The 26,660-nt window shown below is 42.3% G+C and overlaps 1 protein-coding gene across 1 annotated transcript in view; it reads right to left on the minus strand.

The window, feature by feature from the left end:
• Positions 1-26,660, minus strand: part of AHCYL1 (adenosylhomocysteinase like 1) — a 707,570-nt gene that overhangs the window by 259,301 nt on the left and 421,609 nt on the right. Inside the window, exon 11 of the mRNA XM_073615883.1 lies at positions 13,158-13,228. Within this exon, the coding sequence (XP_073471984.1) occupies positions 13,158-13,228 (71 nt within the window). The remainder of the gene's footprint in view (positions 1-13,157; positions 13,229-26,660) is intronic.

Raw genomic sequence — 26,660 nt, forward strand, 5'->3', positions numbered from 1 at the left:
GAGAGACCCTAACACTGAAAGTTTGTTACTGGCCAAATCGCCAGGTGACCATAAAGGGAAAAGGCCTTAAAAAATGCATCCACCACATCTAAGGACTAGTATGCTGCAATATATTACATTTTTGTTTCTGGGTTTAACACCGCTTCAATGGTAAGATTAATTAAAACCAAGAAATGGAAAATGGCTGATTGGGGCTGGCTCCCATCACTTACTTACCTGTGACAACATCTTATGCAACTCTCATGTACAAACAGGAGGTCATTCATTCTGAGGTATGCTAAAACTGTACAATGAGCTGCACATGCACAGTTCAATGTATATTCTAAAAATGGATGAGAAACAAGCAGGTATAGCTGGGTACACATGGATTGAAAATCATTTGGTTCAGCAGGGACCAGCCAAATTTCAATCTGTGTGTAGCCTTCCCATTTTACGATGGAAAATCTGCATTGATCAGCGGTCTGCAGCCAATGGCTGCAGCGCCGATCAGTGTATTTTGACAGCGGAGGAGTCCCTGCCGTCAGAAAGCAATAGCACACTGGGGAGAATTTTTGCATCCACCATGCTGGAGTGGATGAAGGAATATTTTTTTTTTTTTTTTCATTGAGCCTGCTGGTTGAATGAAGAAAAAAAAAAAACACAACAAAAACTAATACTGTGTACAAAGTTTTAGTTTGTTTTATTGCAGAAGATAGACAGCATTTGCTTGCCTGTTTGCAATTTTTTCTGTTTAGTTCCGCTTACATTTCTGAAAAAAACAAAACAACTCTTCATTCATTACAGCCATGGCCCTTCATTACAATGATTTAAATTTTTAGCTGTACATTTCAGCCCACAGGACAGCATAAGAGCAGACAATAGTGACCGATGGCACTGAAAATGAACATGCTTTTGATTAATGTGTCTACTTGGTGTTGTCCTTTAATTCTGATTTCCAACATCTGTATAGAGGGAGATGGACAAGAGGCTGAGACAGTAAATCAATAACGTGATGTATAATCCTTATGAACACATTTGATTAGCACATTATAAGGGTTATTTTGAAGTTCAATTCAAACATTATGAATTATTAACTTTTTATAAATGTCCTTTAAGGAAAATTGGTATAATGTAACAACAAAAATTCATGTGATATTAATTGATATAAGCGTAATAAATGATGGTAACAGAAAGTATATTTATACATCAACAAAACAAAGGCCAAAATGTTTTGAGTAGCATGTTTTTTTGAAATGTGTTTCTGGTTTATAAATCTATGCAATGTATCTAACATATGTTTATTTCTGGAAGGGAAACTTGACACATCACTATATCTGGCCATGCACTGATCAAAATTTGGCCAGTTCAGCAGGCCGGATTCGTATCAGTGTGTGCCTGTCCTTGCTTGACGGAAGTTGATCATTTGATCTATTCCTTTTGAAGGAACATGCTGTAAAACTTTTCTGCAGGTGCTGCTGACAGAGTACAATTTCCCAGCAGGAGGGATTAATCCATCTACCTTGCTTTGTTCTAATTTTTTAATATTTTGTGTAATATGTGAACTTGTTTGACTTGTGTGAATACGGCTACAATCAAATCAAGTACTTGTGTGAATGAAATACTGCCATTTAACCACCTGACTGCCCCATAGCACATTTACTACTACAGGACAGCCACGCTGTGCAGGATCTTATAATACATATATATATATATATACACATACATATACACACATACACACACACACATTTATACACACACACACAGACGATCCTGCACCTCTGGGTATCGGGCACGTGTGATTTTACAGAGCGGGAGCTGTTCAGCGGGCCCTGCGGACCCGATGTCCGCCAGCACCCGCTGATCAATCAATACACTGACAGAACACTGAAACACATCTTGGGCACACACTGATAAACGAGCGGGATAAAGAGAAGGGACTTTTCAGGTGCAGAGACATGTCATTACACAAAAAAAGATATATTAAAAATTGCTAAATTTTATTTACCAAAAAATGTTTTAAAAACATACATACACCAAACAAGGGAATATTTTTTATTGTTCATCACGCTTGTATTTCAACATGTTTCGCATTTCCGGCTTCTTCAGGAAAAAACTTGGTGAAGATGCTAATAAAATAAACAAAAGCAGTATAAAGAATCCAGAGAGCAACAAATTAACATTATATCCATATTGCCAGACAGTTTTTATAGCAGATAAAATTAAGTTGCACCCACTGAGCAAGTTGTAGTTCCTAGCAGAGAAATAATTAGAGGCAATGGAGCAAAATACAGATTACACATGATAGGAGTCTGTCCAGCAGTGCCCCATGAACCCACTTACCAGGATTGCAAGGCCCATGCATAACTTGCCTAGGGTTTTTCCGCCCCTCCCTGTGTGATGGCCCAAACGCCCCTATTGATAGAAGCTGGAGTGGGTCAGTAGCGATTTGGTTCCCCGCTTCCTGTGTCTCCATATCCTTTATGCTCAGGAATTGCATTGCTGTGCCCTGTGCAATTCCTCCCTCTGTGCTTTTGCGTGTATTGTGCGATCTCCCACCTGGCCACGCCTGCAAGAGGTTGGCAAAGGATATGATGTGGCTACAGGGGCGGGGATGGCCCACTCTGCGCACGTGTGGCTCTCCGTCCTGCATCCCGCCGTGACGTCACAAGCTGGTGGGATCGAGGGGGGCATATAAGACCCTGGACACCAGCGGCCATGTTGCCTGGAGTCCAAGGGAGCCCAATTCCAGCACATACATGCTTACTGGTCTGTAATTAGGAGCAGAGACTGACATACTTCATTAGATAGTATTTTTTCCTTTGTTTGGCTTGTTTACCTTTATGTCCTTCAACATGTCTTGGTGACAGCATGCTTTCCCTTCCTTATATAGAACCAGATTGGTCCTGCAACACAGACCATGTGGAGGATCAGTCACTGGCAGATCTGCACATTTTCTAAGTGGATTATAATAGGTATAGCTCAATCCTTTATCGTGTGATTTTCTGTATACCTTTTTTTTAATTATTAATTTTGAGCCAACCTATATGCAAATTTGAACAATCACATCTATGTTCAGTTGTATTTAAAGGCTCCTTCGGACTCATTTGCACAACTTATGTTATTTTAGAGCATTGCGAAAAACATCAAGTCAATATGAATGCCCTGTAAAAAGCATAATAAAACAAAGTAATTTGTTATTTGGGAATACAGTATACTTTTTGGATATACTTTATTTTGATTTATATTCACACTAGAACCACTGTGGCACTATACTCCCCTCTGCTGGAGATCCAGCTTTAGACCTTGTGATCCTGGTTGGTGGGTATATGCAGCACTGCTGGACAGACTCCTATCACATGTAATCTGTATTTTGCTCCATTGCCTCTAATTATTCTTAGAGGTAGAAACTACAACTCGCCCGGTGGGTGCAACTTCATTTTAGCTGCTATAAAAACTATTTGGCAATATGAATATAACTAAGTGGTGCCGCGCTAATCCTGGGTAAATTAGCTAAAATAACTTATATCAGTGTGACATGCATTGAGTGTGATCTGAAAGTATAGGTTACACTTTGGGAGTGATAGCATCAGCCGTGTAACACTCTACACTCATATGACAGCAAATCTAAGTAGTGAAAAAATAATCATCTATAGTGACAACAATAAATAAGTATATCTCATCATGTCCATAAATAACAATAATGTACACACGGTCGGACATTGATCGGACGTTCCGACAAAAAAATCCTAGGATTTTTTCCAACGGATGTTGGCTCAAACGTGTCTTGCATACACACGGTCACACAAAGTTGTCGGAAAATCCGATCATTCTGAACGTGGTGACGTAAAACACGTACGTCGGGACTATAAACGGGACAGTAGCCAATAGCTTTCATCTCTTTATTTATTATGAACATGCGTGGCACTTTGTGCGTTGAATTTGTGTACACACGATCGGAAATTCCGACATCGGATTTTGTTGTCGGAAAATTTTATAGCCTGCTCTCAAACTTTGTTTGTCGGAAAATCCAATGGAAAATGTGTGATGGAGCCTACACACGGTCGGAATTTCCAACAACAAGGTCCTATCACACATTTTCCGTAGGAAAATCCGACCGTGTGTACGGGGCATTAGAGTGTCAATTAATGATAAAGTGCATAATGCAATATAAAGTGAATCATAGTGTGTAACAGACATGCAACACATAAAGTGACAATGTGCAGCAGTGCAACTAAATTTTCAACAGTAAAGTGTCCAAGAAATATCAGGTGCTTCAAAATAGAATCCTTTTTATATAATGTGACTGCAACGTCCTGACATGCTCCGAAAAAATAAGTAAAGTATACCGGGGAACATGGAGACATCTGACATGGAGAATCCCGGGCGAGTACTATTATGCTTGCCCTTCTCTGCTGACAGTGTGAGAGACGAGTTAGTGTTTGCCCTGTCTCATTGGCCGTGTGGATCAGCTGTCACTGTGTATTGGCATGCGCACAAAACATCTGAAACATGGCCGCGCCGTGCGACCCTCAGGAAAATGGCCACCGTAATTATGATGATAGGACTTCGAGAAAATGGCCTCCTACTGCCGCCCAGTATAAGAGTATTTAAAGACACTTTTTCAGCCTGTACGCATCCCCTGATGAAGTCACGTGTGGTGTGACGTCACGCGTAGGGACGGGACAGGCTTTACATGCTGTGAGAGGTAGACGAGCTCACCGCTCGTTGGAGACAGGAATGTTTTTAATGTTGTTTATGTGAGTACCCTTTATCTTATCTAATAAAAACTGCTGTTTAAACGTTATTACGCTATTGGGATCCCCCCTGTTTCTTTGTCATCTTCTACACTCCCCCTAAACATCTGAGGGAATTATCCCCTGGGACTAGGACCGTGAGGCTAGCGTTTGCATCTATAGGAGGATACCCCTAAAGATTTTTGGTCACATGCGTTTGCCCTATTACCTTAAGGTAAGGGGCCATTACTTACCTGTGTGTCTAAACACGAAGATGTGCACTTTGTGATTTATCTTGAGCACTGCACTGCGACTGATGCATGTCAGGACGTTGCTGCCACATTATAAAAGAAAGACTTTTTGTTTAAACACTTTGTATTGTTGCAACAATTGCATGTCAGGACATTGCAGTCACATTATATAAAAAGGATTCTATGTTGAAGCACCTGATATTTCTTGGACACTTTACTGTTGAAAATTTAGTTGCACTGCTGCACATTGTCACTTTATGTGTTGCATGTCTGTTACACACTATGATTCACTTTATATTGCATTATGCACTTTATCATTAAATGACACTCTTACATTAGTGTTATTTATTTTGTTTATGGACATGATGAGATATACTTATTTATTGTTGTCACTATAGACGATTATTTTTTCACTACTTAGATTTGCTGTCATATGAGTGTAGAATTTTACACGGCTGATGCTATCACTCCCAAAGTGTAACCTATACTTTCGGATGCACACTCTAAATGCATGTCACACTGATATAAGTTATTTTAGCTAATTTACCCAGGATTAGCGCGGCACCACTTAGTTATATTATTATTGATCCACAGGGTTTGGTTTGTACCTGATTCGGTGCAGGCAGCTTTTCCTATTTAGTCCAGTCTGTTATACACCTGATAACGCGGGAATAATTATATATTTTTATTTGGCAATATGGATATGATGTTAATTTGGTGATTTCTGGATTCTCAAAAATGGCAAAACATGTTGAAATACAAGCGTGATGACCAATAAAAACAAAAAAAATCCATTGTTTGGTGTATGGTAACATATGGTTGTACAAATGTGTTTAAACAATTTTTTGCAAACAAATACAATTTTGCAATTTTTTATATATATCTTTTTTGTGTAATGACATGTCTCTGCACCTGAAAAGTCTCTTTTCTTTATCCTGCTCACTATCAGTCCTTGACATTATGGGATGTTGGTGCTAAAAGTGGTGGTAATCTGGCCCTGTCCACAAAACTATGGACCTTAGGCACACAGTTAACCCTTTGATCACCGTGTTAACCCCTTCCCTGCTAGTGTCATTAGTACAGTGACAGTGCATATATTTAGCACTGATCCCTGTATTAGTGTCACTGGTTCCCAAAAAAGCAGTTAGGTGTCCAATTTGTCTGCCGCAATATCGCAGTCCCGCTATAAGTCGCTGATCCCCATTACTAGTAAAAAAACAAAATAAATAACATTTCTGTAAATATATCCATAGTTTGTAGACGCTATAATGCCGCGTACACACGATCGGACATTCCGACAATAAAACCGTGGATTTTTTTAAGACGGATGTTGGCTCAAACTTGTCTTGCATGCACACGGTCGCACAAATGTTGTCGGAAATTCCGAACGTCAAGAATGCAGTGGCGTACAAGACATACGATGAGCCGAGAAAAATGAAGTTCAATAGCCAGTGCGGCTCTTTTGCTTGATTCCAAGCATGCGTGGAGTTTTGTGCGTCGGAATTGGGAACACACGCTCGGAATTTCCGACAAGGTTTGTTGTCGGAAAATTTGAGAACTAGCTCTCAAACATTTGTTGTCAGAAATTCTGACAGCAAATGTCCGATAGAGCCTACACAGGGTCGGAATTTCCGACAAGCTCGCATCGAACATTTGTTGTCGGAAATTCCGACCCTGTGTACGCGGCATAACTTTTGCACAAAACAAATCAATATACGCTTATTGGGATTTTCTTTACCAAAAGTATGAAGCAGAATACTTATTGGCCTAAATTGATGTGTTTTAGAGCAGAAAGTCAAAAATATATATTTTTTTTTCCAAAATTGTCAGTCGTTTTTTGTTTATGACTGCACAATTGTTAATTAAAATATCCCAGTGCTGTATCGTAAAAAATGGCCTGGTGCGGAAAGGGAGCACTTCCAGAGCTGAAGTGCTTAATACCAGTTGTAAAGATTGTAGAACAGAGCACCATGTAATCTTGATGCTACATGATAGGTATTTCAGAGTTTTTATCTGATTAGGTTGAATCTGGAATAGAGAGAAAAGAACTGGAATTTGATTACGGTCAGTAATATTGTATCCATATCTTGAATGGTATACTTATTTTTGATGCCTCAGAGTGTATCTGAACCTATATATTTCAACTAAAAATTATGTTCTTGTACCTTCATTTCCTTTGTGTACACAAGTTGGACTACAGCAGCAGTACCAGTGCAACATTCCAGCACAATCTGCGATAGTCACTATAGTGGAATTGTGCCCTCCCCTAAATCAAAGTATTGATTTCACCTTAAGCATTATAATAGTTTATAAATATTAATTTCTGTGTGTGTGCATATATATATATATATATATATATATATATACACACACACATATACATACACACACACACATACACAGTGCTCAGCATAAATGAGTACACCCCAACAGATTTGTCAGAAAACCTTTACTTTCCTTTCAGAATCAATTTTCTATGGGACACTGTACCACAAAATACTCCCACAAATGGGGCCATTGCTTCCAACCAAGACTCGTTGCACACACAAAAAGTATTTTTCTTAACTAATTAATTGAATTGAAGACCATGTTGCAAAAATGAATACACCCCAATAAAAGTCTCATTGCTAAATTTTAGACAACAAAATCCTAATTAACAAGAATTCAACTACAGGTGAGTCTAATTATTCATTAAACTGGTGTCCAACAGACAGTTAATTATAAAAGGGCATTACTTAAAGAGGAGTTCCACCCAGGGGGTCCATTAAAAAAATAAATAAATAAAAGTCAGCAGCTACAAATACTGCATCTGCTGACTTTTAATTGGACACTTACCTGTCCCTGGGTCCAGCAATGCGGGGGATCGAAGCCCCGCTGGCCCCCCCCCCCCCCCCGCTCGTCGGCGCCGACATTTCAACTGTGGGCGCCGGGCTGTGGCTTCACAGCCTGGCACCCACTGCGCATGCGCGAGTGGCGCTGCGCGCCTTGATTGGCCGCTCAATCACCTGGGATCTGTAATGGGTCCCAGATGATTGACAGGAGGAAGGGAGCAGAGCGGAGCACTTCCTGTGTTGAGGGGGAAGTGATGTCACCAGCCCAGGCAAAGGAAGAGGCAGACTACGAGGGACCACCTAGCAACAGGAATTTAGAGGTAAGTAATAAAAAAAAAAAAAAAAAATATCCAAATTTTTTTTTTTAGAATTTTTCATGTATTTTTGTTTTTTTGGGTGGAACCCCACTTTAACCACATCCCGCCTGGTCAATAGCAGACTGACGTCCAGGAAGTGGTTCTGTTCTCCTGACTGGGCATCATATGACGTCCTTCAGGATAACATGCCACCGCGCGCCCATGGGGGCACGCTTAGCGGCGATCGGTGGAGAGGTGTGTCAGTCTGAAACACCGATACATTGATCTCGGTAAAGAGCCTCCGGCGGAGGCTCTTTACCACGTGATCAGCCTTGTCCAATCACGGCTGATCACGATGTCAATAGGAAAAGCCGTTGATCGGCTTTTCCTCACTCGCGTCTGACAGACGCGAGTAGAGGAGAGCCGAACGGCGGCTCTCCTGATGGGGGGTCTGCGCTGATTATTTATCAGCACAGCCCCCCCCTCGGATGCCCACACTAGACCACCAGGGAAGCCCCCAGGACCACCAGGGAAGTGGGCAACATGTGGATGGCCAGGTATGTACCCCATGGACATCCACATGTGCAAATGATGCCCAATCTGTGCCAGTCAGTGCCCACAAATGGGCACTGACTGGCACCATCATGTACCAAAATAAAATCAGTGATGCCCAGCAATGCCGCCCAGTGTCATCAGTGCCACCCATCAGTGTCCAGCAGTGCCACCTATCAGTGTCCATCCGTGCCCAGTGCCCACCTATTAGTGCCCATCCGTGCCACCTATCAGTACCACCCAAAAGTACCCATCAGTGCCACCTATAAGTACCCATCAGTGCCACCTATGAGTGCCCATCAGTGCTGCATACCAGTGCCACCTATCAGTACTGCCTATCAGTGCTCATCATCAGTGCCACCTCATTGGTGCCACCTCATCGGTGCCCATCAATGCCGCCTTATCAGTGCCGTCAGTGCAGCCATACCAGTTCCCCTCATTGAAGAAGAAAACGTACTTATTTACAAAAAATTTTAACAGAAACAAACAAAAACTTCAAAATTTTCGGTCTTTTTTTATTTGTTGCGCCAAAAAATAAAAATTGCAGAGGTGATCAAATACCACCAAAAGAAAGCTCTATTTGTGGGGACAAAATGATAAAAAATTTGTTTGAGTAAAGTGTTGTATGACCGCGAAATTGTCAAAGTGTGACAGCGCTGAAAGCTGAAAATTGGCCTAGGCGAGAAGGGGCGAAAGTGCCTGGTATTGAAGTGGTTAAAGAAAACCCCTTCCCATTTCATGCTGTCAGCAATAGCACCACATGGAAGAGAAATTTCACAAGGCCTGAGAAAGAAAGTAATTTTTTTACACAAGAAAGGTGAGGGCTACAAGAAGACCAGCAAAGCTTTACTTATCAGTCAGAATACTGTTAGCAAAAGTGATACAAACATTTAACAAAGATGGAACTGCAACTATCTCACAGAGGTGTCCAAGCCATCCATGGAAATTAACACCTTGACAGTAGTGTTTTCTGATGAGAAGGGTTGAAGAAAATCGCCATGTAAGTTAGCTAAAGAAGTAGAAAGCCAAATTAGGGTGATTGTTTCCTGTGACACAATACAGGATACACCGCAGAGGAATGGCATGCATAGGTGTCATCCACGGAGGAAGCCTCTCCTAAAGCCCATGCACAAAAAGATTCTGCCTAGAATTTGTCAGGGCACATGCTGAAAAAGAAGAGGACTCCTGGGTCTCTGTACTCTGGAGTGATGAGGCCAAGATAAATGTTTTGGGAACTGATGGCTTCAACACTGTATGGCGTCGCAAAGGTGAAGGGTACAAAGAAAAATGTGTGGTGTATAAAGTGAAATATGGTGGTGGCACTGTCCTTCTGTGGGGCTGCATGAATGCTGCGGGTGTCAGGGAGTTGCATTTCATTGATGGTATCATGAATTCACAGTTGTAATGCTCTATATTGCAAGAGAAGATGCTACTATCACTCCGTGCCCTTGGTCGTCCTGCACTTTTCATGACAATGATCCAAAACACACATCTAAGGCCCGTTGCATTTCTGAAAAAGAACAGGGTGAAAGTGATTCAGTGGCCATATATATCTCCTGACCTGAACCCAATCGAACACCTATGGGGAATTCTGAAGAGACAAGTTGAGCATCACTCTCCATCCAGTATGCAGGCTCCAAAAGAGCTAATTCTTGAAGAATTGAAAAAGATAGATGTTTCAATATGTCACCAACTTGTTCATTCCATGCCTAGAAGACTTGGTACCGACATTACAAATCATGGAGGTCATACAAAATACTAGATGTAGTAGTTTTTGTTGTGGGGTGTATTCATTTTTGCATTAACTAATTTGAGTAAAATTGAAGATTTTGTAATCTAAGTTATATTAGCTTTACTTTCATGTAATGAGCTAAACAAATGTTCTATGAAACTCAGTTTTGTCAAAATTTTGGAAATTGTTCTTGTGCTCACTGAGATATTGATTAAAATCTTACTTTTCAACAGAGGTGTACTCATTTATGCTGAGCACTGTATGTGTGTGTGTATATACAGTGGGGACGGAAAGTATTCAGACCCCCTTAAATTGTTCACTCTTTGTTATATTGCAGCCATTTGCTAAAATCATTTAAGTTATTTTGTTTTCTCATTAATGTACACACAGCACCCCATATTGACAGAAAAACACAGAATTGTTGACATTTTGCAGATTTATTAAAAAAGAAAAACTTAAATATCACATGGCCCTAAGTATTCAGACCCTTTGCTGTGACACTCATGTTTAACTCAGGTGCTGTCCATTTCTTCTTATCATCCTTGAGATGGTTCTATACCTTCATTTGAGTCCAGCTGTGTTTGATTATACTTATTAGACTTGACTAGGAAAGCCACACACCTGTCTATATAAGACCTTACAGCTCACAGTGCATGTCAGAGCAAATGAGAATCATGAGGTCAAAAGGAACTGCCTGAAGAGCTCAGAAACAGAATTGTGGCAAGGCACAGATCTGGCCAAGGTTACAAAAAAATTTCTGCTCCACTTAAGGTTCCTAAGAGCACAGTGGCCTCCATAATCCTTAAATGGAAAACGTTTGGGACAACCAGAACCCGTCCGGCCAAACTGAGCTATCGGGGGAGAAGAGCCTTGGTGACAGAGGTAAAGAACCCAAAGATCACTGTGGCTGAGCTCCAGAGATGCAGTCAGGAGATGGGAGAAAGTTGTAGAAAGTCAACCATCACTGCAGCCCTCCACCAGTCGGGGCTTTATGGCAGAGTGGCTCGATGGAAGCCTCTCCTCAGTGCTAGACACATGAAAGCCAGCATTGAGTTTGCTACAAAAACACCTGAAGCAATCCAAGATGGTGAGAAATAAGATACTCTGGTCTGATGAGACCAAGATAGAACTTTTTGGCCTTAATTCTAAGCGGTATGTGTGGAGAAAACCAGGCACTGCTCATCACCTGTCCAATACAGTCCCAACAGTGAAGCACGGTGGTGGCAGCATCATGCTGTGGGGGTGTTTTTCAGCTGCAGGGACAGGACAACTGGTTGCAATCGAGGGAAAGATGAATGCGGCCAAGTACAGGGATATCCTGGACGAAAACCTTCTCCAGAGTGCTCAGGACCTCAGACTGGGCCGAAGGTTTACCTTCCAACAAGACAATGACCCTAAGCACACAGCTAAAATAATGAAGGAGTGGCTTCACAACAACTCTGTGACTGTTCTTGAATGGCCCAGCCAGAGTCCTGACTTAAACCCAATTGAGCATCTCTGGAGAGACCTAAAAATGGCTGTCCACCAACGTTTACCATTCAACCTGACAGAACTGGAGAGGATCTGCAAGGAGGAATGGCAGAGAATCCCCAAATCCAGGTATGAAAAACTTGTTGCATCTTTCCCAAAAAGACTCATGGCTGTATTAGATCAAAAGGGTGCTTCTATTAAATACTGAGCAAAGGGTCTGAATACTTAGGACCATGTGATATTTCAATTTTTCTTTTTTAATAAATCTGCAAAAATGTCAACAATTCTGTGTTTTTCTGTCAATATGGGATGCTGTGTGTACATTAACGAGGAAAAAAAAAAGAAAATGATTTTAGCAAATGGCTGCAATATATCAAAGAGTGAAAAATTTAAGGGGGTTTGAATACTTTCCGTCCCCACTATATATACACACACACACACACACACACATTATATATATATATATATACACACACACACACACACATACATTATATATACACACACACACACACATACATACATTATATATACACACACACACACACACACACACACACACACAGTGTAGGGAGGAAGACAAAGTTAAATTCAGGGCTCTGTCATGGGTGTCTCGATCCAGAAGATCTTAGGGAACTTCAATCCAGAAGTTGAGGACTCCCATGGACTGGATTGGTGCTGTGTTTATGTAGTTGATCATATGTAATCATGCCTTATCAAGTCTAAGAGCCCTTGCACACTGGGGCGGGAGCGGCGTCGGCGGTAAAACGCCGCTATTATTAGCGGCGTTTTACCGTCGGTATTCGACGTTTTACCCCCCGCTAGCGGCCGAGAAAGGGTTAAATACCACCGCAAAGCGCCTCTGCAGAGGCGCTTTGCCGGCGGTATAGACGCGCCGTCCCATTGATTTCAATGGGCAGGAGCGGTAAAGAAGCGGTATACACTCCGCTCCTTCACCGCTCCGAAGATGCTGCTGGCAGGACTTTTTTTACCGTCCTGCCAGCGCACCGCTCCAGTGTGAAAGCCCTCGGAGCTTTCACACTGGATACACAGCAGCGGCACTTTCAGGTCGGTTTGCAGGCGCTATTATTAGCGCAATAGCGCCTGCAAACCGCCCCAGTGTGCAAGGGCTCTAAGTAAACTGCACCCAGCTGTATGAAAAGTTTAACAGAGTTACTGGTTATCAAACAAATAAAAGTAACAAGGTATTTAACCCTAAGTTACAGAACATACATTTGTCTTTTTTTACTTTAAATTATATAGACTTTTTTTATATATTTAAAAAACCCAGCTTTTGTATACCTGGTTACCTGTACAAGTGATGACTACATCCACCTGCCGTATAACTTCATTTAGTTTAACCACCCGAAAACCTTCCATGCTGTATGAAAAAGAAGCCATGAACATTGACAAACATCTAAGAAATTGCATGAAATTAAACATTAGACAGAGAATACAATAAAGGTTTTTAGCAACAACTTATACCCATGTATTCAATAATAAAGTGTTACTAAACCCACAACAGTAAAATCAGTCTGATAATGCATTAAAGCATGCTTGTTAGAACCTAAGGGGTTAATCCCACGCATTGTGTAAAAAGGCTGTTTGATCCCATCTTTTCTGATCCTCCCCTTCTTCCACTGTCCCCAATCCATATCTTAATAGTACAGAGCCTTTGGAGTCACTCTGCACATGCTCAGTTTTGTGTGTATTGCTAGAGAGTGTTTTTTTTTTTCTTGGGAGGTTGCATGTGATCAGCACAGGGCCAATCAGCACTGTCCAGACAGAAGGTCAGGGGTCCTGCAGCCTCATAGGGCAGTCAGAGGAGAATGAAAACATATCCTACAAGCTTTAACCAGACACTCATAGAAGTCACAAGACTGCTATATGCTGCTGATGAGAAAAGGTATTTAGCAGTTTATATTTACAAAAATAATTGCATTTCCATGTTCTGTGAACTGTGGGAGACCAGATACAGTAAATGCAGGGTCCTGGGATGTAACACTAATGCCCCATACACACGGTCGGACATTGATCAGACATTCTGATAACAAAATCCTAGGATTTTTTCCGACGGATGTTGGCTCAAACTTGTCTTGCATACACACGGTCACACAAAGTTGTCGGAAAATCCAATCTTTCTGAACGCGGTGACGTAAAACACGTATGTCGGAACTATAAACGGGGCAGTAGCCAATAGCTTTCCTCTCTTAATTTATTCTAAACATGCGTGGCACTTTGGGCGTCGGATTTGTGTACACATGATCGGAATTTCCGACAACGAATTTTGTTGCCAGAAAATTTTATAGCAAGCTCTCAAACTTTGTGTGTCGGAAATTCCTATGGAAAATGTGTGATGGAGCCTACACACGGTCGGAATTTCCGACAACAAGGTCCTATCACACGTTGTCCATCGGAAAATCCTATCGTGTGTACAGGGCATAAGTATTTTAACAAGCAAATTTTTTCTAATATTTACTATTGATCGACACTGGCAATAAAAAAGTACCCACAATCTCCTAGATTGCAAAATAATAGTTATTGATGCATGTTCAAAACTTTAAAGTATATCTAAAAAAAAAAAAAATGTTATTCAAAAGATTTGAAATTCTAAAAACACCAAGGCATTAAAAATATACTGTAGAATTTAAGCTCAAATGTGAAATTCATCTAAAACTACATAAATGATAAAGTCACTAATGAGTGTAAAAAGTGAGACATAAATTGCAGAACACACATCATAAAAATTAAGATAAAAGAGTTAAATAAAGGGCAGTGAATTTGTAGGCAGTGTAGGGTGCAAATGCGCATGGGCAGAACTATCCCTTAGCTTTTATCCTTTAATTTTCCTATATGTTTTGGAATACAGCTTGCATTTGTAATCTGAGAGGTTGCTTATTACAGTATTATGTCACTTACTTTATACAATGCCACAAAGATGGACAGAGATATATATCAACCACCAAATTAATTAATTTGTTAAAACTGAAAGCACATGCATTAAAATTAGGTTCTTGTTCACACAAGAATGTAATTTGCTATGCTTTTAATGCCAGCAAATTTATTTCAGTTAGTCCTAGTTACTCTGCCTAGTGTACACCAGATGTGCTTCACTGGTGGGGGTCAGGCAAAATTGCTGCATTTTGGGTTCACTAATCAGAATTTTTACATTGAAGTCACATAATTGAGGCCCATTTAAAATGTATTCAAAATGTGTTTACTACCTCCACACATTTGTGCAAATGCTATGAGCATAGCCTTCAGTTAAAACAGAACAGATAAAAACCGCATGTAGCTGTTTTAAAAACAGACATGCAAGGCACAATAAAGAAGGTGAATTAGAATTTACTAAGGTAATTTGGAAAATGTGGCTCTAGGATCTGGTGATCCTAGAGATGAACAAAATTGGGAGCATATTCTTTACTGAAATTAGGTTACAATTCTCTACTTTCAAGTACATTGTTTTGATATTGAAAGTGAAAAGAAGATGGTTGGAGGTTTTTAAGTGTGCAATCGGTTTTAAATGGCTCCCGAGGGTTACAAAATCAACTGTTTTCTAAATATTTAAACTTTTATTTTTTACATAACAAAGTCAATCAAAATCCATGTTAGTTCTGACAAAGCGTTGGAGTTATTAACCACTTTGGACCCAGCTGAGTTCCTCAGAAGGAGCGCGCCCGAGCACTCTTCCGGACACGCCACATCTCGGAACAGCAGGAGGGCACTGTGATTTGGGGGTGACGTTACACATGGGATCATGATCCCGATCTGCCTGTGCCCCCCAGAGACAGGACAGTGCTGCACGACAGGAGGGCTTTGTGATTAGCCCTCCTGATCACATGGCTGTGTCCATTCACAGCCATTTTAATGGCTCTCAGCTCTTCCTCTCCTCACACAGAGCATCTCAGTGAGGAGAGGAAGAGAGATCTGTGCTGCAGCTGGGGGATCAGTGAATTTTTAGCTGTTTATCTGCTTTTTACCCACTGATCACCCAGATAGTGTCCCCAAAACACAGTGTCCCCAAACACAGTGAAAACACCTCTCATACAGCTGTCCCAGTGAACATTTGCCCGCCAACATCTGGCACATCTGCTCGTGATCATCTGGCACATCTGCCCATTATCACCTGCCACATCTGCCCATTATCACCTGCTACATCTGGCGCACATCTGCCCGTGATCATCTGCCACATCCCAGTGATCAACATCTGCCTGTGAAAACCTGCCATATCTGTCTGTGAACATCTGTCACATCCCAGTAATACAACATCTGTAACACATCTGTCTGTTATAATCTGTGCATATCTGTCCACATGGCTAAAAGATTCTACAGCAGCGAGGAGGCTCTTCAGATACTCCAGAGTATGTCGGACGAGAGTAGCGGGGAACGCTCTCTGTCAGACTTGGATAGCGACTAAGAGCCAGTGAAAGCAGTGGCTCTGAAATGGAAACTGAGGAAGATAGAATCCTAACAAAGAGGCTCAGGAGATATGAGCAGGCGCAGGCATCCAGCAGCAGTGCAGCAATCCAGGATAATATGCAGGCATCCACCAGTAGCGCAGCACTCCAGGATAATATGCAGGCATCCGGCAGTACAGCACTACAGGATAAAATGCAGGCATCCAGCAGTACAGCACTACAGGATAATATGCAGGCACCCACCAGAAGCGCAGCACTCCAGGATAGGCAGGCATGCATCAGCAGTTCTGCAACGTTCCTAGAGGATAGGCCAGATGCTAGCAATGGGGCGTCCCATCCACAACGAGGCAGGGCCCATACTAGCCTCCCAGATGTTCTACCGTATCCAACATGGCTGCTGGATGCATCAGTAGAACCTGCAATTCCCCTTTTTACAGCCCAGCCAGGCCCTCAGATAAAGTCGGAAAACGTAACCCCAATTTATTATTTTCACTTATTTTTTACAGATGATCTCCTAAATTACATTGTGGAGCAGTGTAATCTATACGCCAGCCAACATATAGCCAACAATCCAAATTCTTCATATGCCCACCCTTTTCTTTGGAAACCCCTCACTGTGGAAGAATAAAACATTTTCCTTGGCCTAACCCTCAACATGGGGCTGACAAAAAAAACATGAACTCCATGCCTACTGGTCTACCCAATGTATTCACCATATGCCAGTCTATTCCTCCTTGATGCCCAGAACCCATTACGGGATAATGAGGTTTTTACATTTCAACAACAATGCCCAATGCCTCCCTCAAAATCATCCCAAATATGATAAATTATTCAAAATTCAGCACCTAACCAATTTTTTTTTGCTCCAGTTTCAAGCAGATGTTTACCCCTGATATAAATATTTGTGTAGATGAATCCCTAGTAAACTTCACTGGAAGACTTGGCATAAAGCAATACTTTATAAAATAACGGTGTAGTTGCGCTACTGTAAAAAGTGTATCAAATGACACATATAGCAGCCAGCATCAACAAAGTAGTGACAATGTGAAACGTAAAGAGAAAAAAAAAAAAAAAACAATGCAGCGCTAAACATAAAAATCAGGATTGAGTAATCCACACCTGCCGTATACGCTTCTACATCAAACATCTATTTGGATCGATTGATCCTCAAGCCTGTATGACACCTAGTCGTACAGCAAACGTGTCCACCAGTTCCGGTAAGCGTATTTGCTCCATTTATTCTTTGCTGTGGATACTGAGTACTGGAACACCAAATCTGTGAACCACGTAGCACTCTTGATAAACCACTCACTCACCTAACATCCATACTGCTCACCTTTGTTGAACATTCATATGACCATAATGTCCACGTTATTGGTCGTTGATATGATCATGGACTCACCATAATATTGCATTTGTTTTTTTGTATTTTTTTACATTTAGCTATACACTATCACGTTGCACAGCTGATAGTCACATTTGTGTGGATTACTCAATTCTGATTTTTATGTTTAGCGCTGCATTGTTTTGTTTTTTTTTTTCCCCATAAAGCAATACTTCCCCAGCAAAAGAGCCAGACATGGGGTAAAATTTTATAAAGGCATGTAACAGGGCCACGGGTTACACATATGATTTTATAATTTATGAGGGAAAAGACAGACAGCTAAACCCCCCTGGATGCCCTACCTACATGGGAACAAGTGGCAAAATTGTCTGGCAGCTGATAGAACCATTGCTTGGGAAAGGTTAGCACCTACAATGGGGACGGAAAGTATTCAGACCCCCTTACATTTTTCACTGTTTGTTATATTGCAGCCATTCATTTAAGTTCATTTTTTTTCCTCATTAATGTTCACACAGCACCCCATATTGACAGAAAAACACAGAATTGTTGACATTTTTGCAGATTTATTAAAAAAGAAAAACTGAAATATCACATGGTCCCAAGTATTCAGACCCTTTGCTCTGTATTTAGTAGAAGCACCCTTTTGATCTAATACAGCCATGAGTCTTTTTGGGAAAGATGCAACAAGTTTTTCATACCTGGATTTGGGGATCCCCTGCCATTCCTCCTTGCAGATCCTCTCCAGTTCTGTCAGGTTGGATGGTAAACATTGGTGGACAGCCATTTTTAGGTCTCTCCAGAGATGCTCAATTGGGTTTAAGTCAGGACTCTGGCTGGGCCATTCAAGAACAGTCACAGAGTTGTTGTGAAACCACTCCATTATTTTAGCTGTGTGCTTAGGGTCATTGTCTTGTTGGAAGGTAAACCTTCGGCCCAGTCTGAGGTCCTGAGCACTCTGAAGAAGGTTTTCCTCCAGGATATCCCTATACTTGGCCGCATTCATCTTTCCGTCGATTGCAACCAGTCGTCATGTCCCTGCAGCTGAAAAACACCCCCACAGCATGATGCTGCCACCACCATGCTTCACTGTTGGGACTGTATTGGACAGATGATGAGCAGTGCCTGGTTTTCTCCACACATACTGCTTAGAATTAAGGCCAAAAAGTTCTATCTTGGTCTCATCAGACCAGAGAATCTTATTTCTTACCATCTTGGAGTCCTTCAGGTGGTTTTTTAGCAAACTCCATGCAGGCTTTCATGTGTTTTGCACTGAGGAGAGGCTTCCGTCGGGCCAGTCTGCCATAAAGCCCTGACTGGTGGAGGGCTGCAGTGATGGTTGACTTTCTACAACTTTCTCCCATCTCCCGACTGCATCTCTGGAACTCAGCCACAGTGATCTTTGGGTTCTTCTTCACCTCTCTCACCACAGCTCTTCTCCCCTGATAGCTCAGTTTGGCCAGACGGCCAGCTCTAAGAAGGGTTCTGGTTGTCCCAAACGTCTTCCATTTAAGGATTATGGAGGCCACTGTGCTCTTAGGAACCTTAAGTGCAGCAGAAATTTTTTTGTAACCTTGGCCAGATCTGTGCCTTGCCACAATTCTGTCTCTGAGTGCTTCAGGCAGTTCCTTTGACCTCATGATTCTCATTTGCTCTGACATGCACTGTGAGCTGTAAGGTCTTATATAGACAGGTGTGTGGCTTTCCTAATCAAGTTCAATCAGTATAATCAAACACAGCTGGACTCAAATGAAAGTGTAGAACCATCTCAAGGATGATCAGAAGAAATGGACAGCACCTGAGTTAAATATATGAGTGTCACAGCAAAGGGTCTGAATACTTAGGACCATGTGATATTTCAGTTTTTCTTTTTTAATAAATCTGCAAAAATGTCAACAATTCTGTGTTTTTCTGTCAATATGGGGTGCTGTGTGCACATTAATGAGGAAAAAATTAACTTAAATGATTTTAGCAAATGGCTGCAATATAACAGCGTGAAAAATTTAAGGGGGTCTGAATACTTTCCGTCCCCACTGTATATGTAGATCATTTCTACACTAGTCTCCCACTTTTCCTCCATCTGTACCAAAAGAAGACTGTGGCCTGTGGGACAGCACGGACCAAACGCAAGGGATTCCGACAGAGATTGGTTGCCAAGTAATTTAAACAAGGGGAAATGGCCAATATGCGGAATGAAGAGGTACTGAAGAGGTTCTGAAGTGGAGAGATAAATGAAGAGATGTCTACATCCTTTCCACAATGCATGACGACACCTTGGTGGAACTGCAGAGAAGAAGAGGCCCTGTCCAGAAGCCAAAATGTGTGCATGAATATAACCTTTACATGGGCGGGTGGATATGAACCACCAGCTGATGCAGCCCTACTTGGCCACCAGAAGATCACTGTTTTGGTACAAGAAAGTCGCCATTTAATTGTTGCAACTAGCCCTGTTCAATTTGCATGTTATTTTTTCTAAGTGCACCCAAAGTTCCCTAACCTATCTAAAATTTCAAGAAGACGTTATCACAGCCCTTCTCTATCCCCGTGGCCAAGCCTCTCAACTAATTTGCTCCGATACATTAGCCAGACTCCATGAAAGACACTTTACCGAAATCCTCCCTCTTACCGAAACAGGTCGCAAACCCCCCAAAAAATTTTGTGTTTGTTCAAGTACAGGAATTCGCCATGACACCCAATACTACTGTCCCCAATGTCCCTCCCAGCCAGGCCTCTGTATTGGAGAGTGCTATCAGAGCTATCACACTTCACTAAACTATTAGTAAAGTGAAGATGATTTTTTTCCAGTTTCCACTATCTGCTATTTCTGTGAATGACCCGGACTGTGACTATGCCTCTTCCAACCATGTTTCTGCCTTTCACGTGAATTGACCTCGGCCTGTTAAATGATCATGCTTTTTGCCTGCCTCCTGAACTGATCATTTGCCCTGCCACTATACAGCACAGGGGTCTCACATATGTGAGGGGCCCCAGAAAAGATTTTCCGAGTGGAGAAAACGTTTTTCTCCGGGTTTTTGTTTTTTCGGATTAGGGTTGTGAGAAGGAAGACGCGTCTACCCCTGTCCTCAGGTCTTACCTGACCAAGGCCTAAATGTTATAGTGCTGCCTGCTGCCACCTGAACTGGTCATGCCTCTGCCTGCCACCTGAACTGGCCATGCCTTTGCCTGCCACCTAAACTGGCCATGCCTTTGCCTGCCACCTAAACTGGCCATGCCTTTGCCTGCCACCTAAACTGGCCATGCCTTTGCCTGCCACCTAAACTGGCCATGCCTTTGCCTGCCACCTAAACTGGCCATGCCTTTGCCTGCCACCTAAACTGGCCATGCCTTTGCCTGCCACCTAAACTGGCCATGCCTTTGCCTGCCACCTAAACTGGCCATGCCTTTGCCTGCCACCTAAACTGGCCATGCCTTTGCCTGCCACCTAAACTGGCCATGCCTTTGCCTGCCACCTAAACTGGCCATGCCTTTGCCTGCCACCTAAACTGGCCATGCCTTTGCCTGCCACCTGAACTTTTCATGCCTCTGCTTGCCACCTGAACTGGCCATGTCTCTGCCTGTTACCTGAACTGCCTGCTAAACCATGGACCATTTAAAACCAAGAAATCTTGCGAGCTACCCAAAATCTGTAAATATGTAACACCGCCTATCAGGACAGCTGCTAGCACTGATCACGTCCCATATGACTGTGCAAATTCAGTATTTATAGGGGAAATGCTGCGCTATCTGGATGTTAGCATAAGTGCCTTAATGCAATGACACTAAATAAAAAATGTGTTGACGTGCAAACAAAGTCTTTTTACCATAGAGCGTTTGATTACAGCATCATAAACCTTATAATCCACATATGTGTTGAAATGTATAAAGTGCCTCTGTGCTGGGGCCTGATACGGTTTCATCTGAGCATCACAGCTGTACAAATGGATTCAGAAAAAAATAATCCCTTGATCCCTACTAAAACCGTTTGAATATCTGGCAACATTCTACAGAGAACTGTACATCAGTGACCATCACCTTCAGACACTAATAATAAAACTGAGGTACTTCCTGTATGAGAAGAGTTGTATAATGGAGGACTTCCTGTCTTTGGTTTTGCAAGTGTCCAATCACATGTAGTGGGTCGTAACACTATGAGTAAGGAATAAAATGGTGGCTCTGGTCCTGTGATGTACAATAAAGTAAAGAAGCACAGTGGATTTTCTGTTTACACAAAAGTGTTCCACTTGTCTCAACTGCAACTTACAGTATCTCACAAAAGTGAGTAAACCCCTCACATTTTTGTAAGTATTTTATTTTATCTTTTCATGTGACAACACTGAAGAAATTATACTTTGCTACAATGTAAAGTAGTGAGTGTACAGCTTGTATAACAGTGTCAATTTGCGGTCCCCTCAAAATAACTCAACATTCAGCCATGAATGTCTAAACCACTGGCAACAAAAGTGAGTACACCCATAAGTGAAAATGTCAAAATTAGGCCCAATTAGCCATTTTCCCTCCCTGGTGTCATGTGACTCGTTAGTGTTACAACGTCTCAGGTGTGAATGGGGAGCAGGTGTGTTAAATTTGGAGTTATGCTCTCACTCTCTCATACTGGTCATTGGAAGTTCAACATGGCACCTCATGACAAAGAACTCTCTGAGGATCTGAAAAAAAGAATTGTTGCTCTACATAAAAAAGATGGCCTAGGCTATAAGAAGATTGCCAAGACCCTGAAACTGAGCTGCAGCACGGTGGTCAAGACCATACAGCAATTTAACGGGACAGGTTCCACTCAGAACAGGCCTTGCCATGGTCGACCAAAGAAGTTGAGTGCAAATGCTCAGCATCATATGCAGAGGTTGTCTTTGGGAAATAGATGTATGAGTGCTGCCAGCATTGCTGCAGAGGTTGAAGGGGTTAGTGGTCTGTTAGTGCTCAGACCATACGACGCACACTGCATCAAACTGGTCTGCATGGCTGTCTTCCCAAAAGAAAGCCTCTTCTAAAGCTGATGCACAAGAAAGCCCAGAAACAGTTTGCTGAAGACAAGCAGACTAAGGACATGGATTACTGTAACCATCTCCTGTGGTCTGATGAGACCAAGATAAACTTATTTGGTTCAGATGGTGTCAAGCGTGTGTGGCAGCAACCAGGTGATGAGTACAAAGACAAGTGTGTCTTGCCTACAGTCAAGCATGGTGGTGGGAGTGTCATGGTCTGGGGCTGCATGAGTGGTGCCGGCACTGGGGAGCTACAGTTCATTGAGAGAACCATGAATGTCAACATGTACTGTGACATACTGAAGCAGCATGATCCCCTCCCTTTGGAGACTGGGCGGCAGGGCAGTATTCCAACATGATAATGACCCCAAACACACCTCCAAGAAGACGAATGCCTTGCTAAAGAAGCTGAGGGTAAAGGTGATGGACTGGCCAAGCATGTTTTCAGACCTAAACCCTATTGAGCATCTGTGGGGAATCCTCAAATGGATGGTGGAGGAGCGCAAGGTCTCTAACATCCATCAGCTCCGTGTTGTCATCATGGAGAAGTGGAAAAGGACTTCAGTGGCAACCTGTAAAGCTCTGGTGAATGCCATGCCCAAGGGGGTTAAGGCAGTCCCAGGAAAATAATGGTGGCCACACAAAATATTGACACTTTGTGCCCAATTTGGACATTTTCACTTAGGGGTGTACTCACTTTTGTTGCCAGCGATTTAGACATTAATGGCTGTGTGTTGAGTTATTTTGAGGGAACCGCAAATTTACACTGTTATAATAGCTGTACACTCACTACTTTACATTGTAGCAAAGTGCCATTTCTTCAGTGTTGTCACATGAAAAGATAAAAAAAAAAATAATTTACAAAAATGTGAGGGGTGTACTCACTTTTGTGAGATACTGTATAGTGATCCAAATACATGCAAAAAATATATATTTAAGTGCTAAGTGCACCCACAATAAATGTCAAAATTTATTATAAATAGTAACATCATTAAATATTGAAGTCCATTCCAAAAATATTCACAGCTTGTACTGGTGATAAAACTTGTGTTCACGCAAGTGCTCTCCCCTCATGTGTGTACCTTAGAGCGTGTGACCTCACAATTGTGATTTTTTTTGGAGTTTGCGCGAAAACACTTAAAATATTTATTTTACCAGCACAGAGGCACTTTATACATTTCAACACATACGTGGATTATAAGGTTTGTGATGCTGTGATCACACGCTCTATGGTAAGAAAAACTTTGTGTGCATGTCAACACATTTTTTATTTAGTGTCATTGCATCAAGGCACTTATGCTAACATCCAGATAGCGCAGCATTTCCCCTATAAATAAACCATGGACCATGTTCATACTTCTGTCTGCTGCCTGGACATTTCCTTTGGCAATCTGGACCAAAGCTTTGACTGCTCTGGGACAATATTCCTGCATGCTGAAACCACAGGTAATCCTTTATTTATCCTTTGCTCAGCAGAATGTATTTTGGGGTATAATTCTTGGTGTGTACATGCTATGCGTTAGAAGCCTGAAGGTGCTACTTGCATGTTGGGCCTATGTATGTGGCCAGGCTGTGGAAAAAAGTCTCACATTGGGTATCGCCATAATCAGGACGAGTAGCAGAATGTATTTTGGGGTGTCATTTTTGCTGTGTACATGCTATGTGTTTGAAAGATCTTATAAATTGACAAATTTGTGAAAAAAAAAGTTTTAATTTTCTTTCCACATTTTCCAAAAACTTGTGGAAAGAAATGACATGTTCAAAAGACTCATTATGCCTCAGAGAATATACATTGGGGTGTTTCCTTTCCAAAATAGGGTAATTTTGTGGGTAATTCCATTGTCCTGGTGCTCCAGGGCCTTCAAAAATGTGATAGGTACTCAGGAAATGAAATGTATAAATTATGCCTTTAGAACGCCTGGTGGTGCTACTTGGATGTTGGGCCTCTGTATGTGGCCAGTCTGCGGAAAAGTCTCACACATTGGGTATCACCATACTCGAGTAGCAGAATGTATTTTGGGGTGTAATTGCAAGTATGCCTGCACCGTGTGTGAGAAATATCTTGTAAATATGACAATTTTGTGAAGAAAAAAAAAAATATTGTGGGAAAAAATTGCAACTTGCAAAATGCACTATGCCTCTTACTAAATACCTCAGACTGTCTTCTTTCCAAAAAGAGGTCATTAGGGGGGTATCTGTACTGTCCTGACATTTTAGGTCCGCAAGAAATGAGATAGGCCATCGGTGCACCAGGACTGATCAATTTTCAATAATGCGTAGCATAGATTGTAGACTCTTTAACTTTCACACAAACCAATTATCATACACTTATCAGGATTTTTTTACCAAAGACATGTAGCATGTAATACAATGTTGCCTAAATTTTCAACGAAATTTGACTTTAATGGATTTCCTTTAACCAGTTGCCGACTGCCTCACGACGATATACGTCGGCAGAATGGCACAGGCAAGCAGAATCACGTACCTGTACGTGATCTGCCTCCCGCGGGCGGGGGTCTAATCGGACCCCCCCCGGTGCCCGAGGCGGTCGGCTTCTGTCCGGGAGCGATCAGACGTGAGGGGGAGGCCATCCATTCATAGCCCTCCCCCTCGCAATTGCTCCCAGCCAATGAGAATCTTCCTCTGCCTCTGTATAGAGAACAGAGGCAGAGGAAGTGATGTCATCGCTCCTCAGCTCAGTATTTTCCGTTCCGGCGCCGAGGAGAGAAGACATCCGAGTGAGTGTAAAACACACACACACACACACACAGTAGAACACGCCAGGCATACATTACAACCCCCTTTACCCCCCTGATCGCCCCCCCCCCCCCCCCGTCACAGTGACACCAAGCAGTTTTTTGTTTTTTTTTCTGATTACTGCATTGGTGTCAGTTTGTGACAGTTAGTGTGGTAGGGCAGTTAGTATTAGCCCCCTTTAGGTCTAGGGTACCCCCTAACCCCCCCTAATAAAGTTTTAACCCCTTGATCACCCCCCGTCGCCAGTGTCACTAAGCGATCGTTTTTCTGATCGCTGTATTAGTGTCACTGGTGACGCTAGTTAGGGAGGTAAATATATAGGTTCGCCGTCAGTGTTTTATAGCGACAGGAACCCCATATACTACCTAATAAATGTTTTAACCCCTTGATTGCCCCCTAGTTAACCCTTTCACCAGTGATCACCATATAACTGTTACGGGTGACGCTGGTTAGTTCGTTTATTTTTTATAGTGTCAGGGCACCCGCCGTTTATTACCTAATAAAGGTTTAGCCCCCTGATCGCTCAGCGGTGATATAACTTAGGTTTTAGGGTCAGATAGGGTTTGCGTCGCCCCAGGCAGCGTCAGGATAGCGCCAGTAGCGCTAACACCCACGCACGCACCGTACACCTCCCTTAGTGGTATAGTATCTGAATGGATGAAGGATGAATTCTGAAGTGTTTCAGGCAATATTATCTGCTCATATTCAGCAAAATGATTCAGAACTCATTAACCCAGTAGCATTTGAATTGTCTTTACCAAGCTCCTATAAAATCCACACAGTATTCCATGTTTCTTTGTTAAAATTTGTTGTTTCCAGTCCTTTTCCAGGGAGAGAAGAAGCTCCCTTGCCTCCAGTCTCAGTGGGAAATGAAACGGAATATGAGGTAGAAGCCATTCTGGACTGCCGTCAGAGAGGTAGGACTATTCAATTCCTTGTTAAATGGAAAGGTTACTCTGTAGAAGACAATTCTTGGGAACCAGCGGATAACATTCATGTCCCTAGACTGTTGCAGAGGTTTTAAGCCCGATACCCTGAAAGATGGGCCCGGTTGGGCATCCAGAGGCTGCCCCTTGGGGGGGGGCACTGTCAGGGTAGCAGTCGTAGGATGGGTAATTCTGCCAGTATCCATCGTGGTGGCGCCAGGCACACCCCTGTGCACATGCGTGCATGTAGGTGCACAACGTCGCACACAGGTGCGCAGATGCGCGCGCTAATGTACGCGCATCGCAGTATCATTAGCGCTCTTTTGTCAATTTAAGCCTGCTGCTGGTATATGCTGGTTGCTGGATTATC

This window comes from Aquarana catesbeiana, linkage group LG02, assembly GCF_042186555.1.
Source record: "Aquarana catesbeiana isolate 2022-GZ linkage group LG02, ASM4218655v1, whole genome shotgun sequence".
In the NCBI taxonomy this organism is placed as follows: domain Eukaryota; kingdom Metazoa; phylum Chordata; class Amphibia; order Anura; family Ranidae; genus Aquarana; species Aquarana catesbeiana.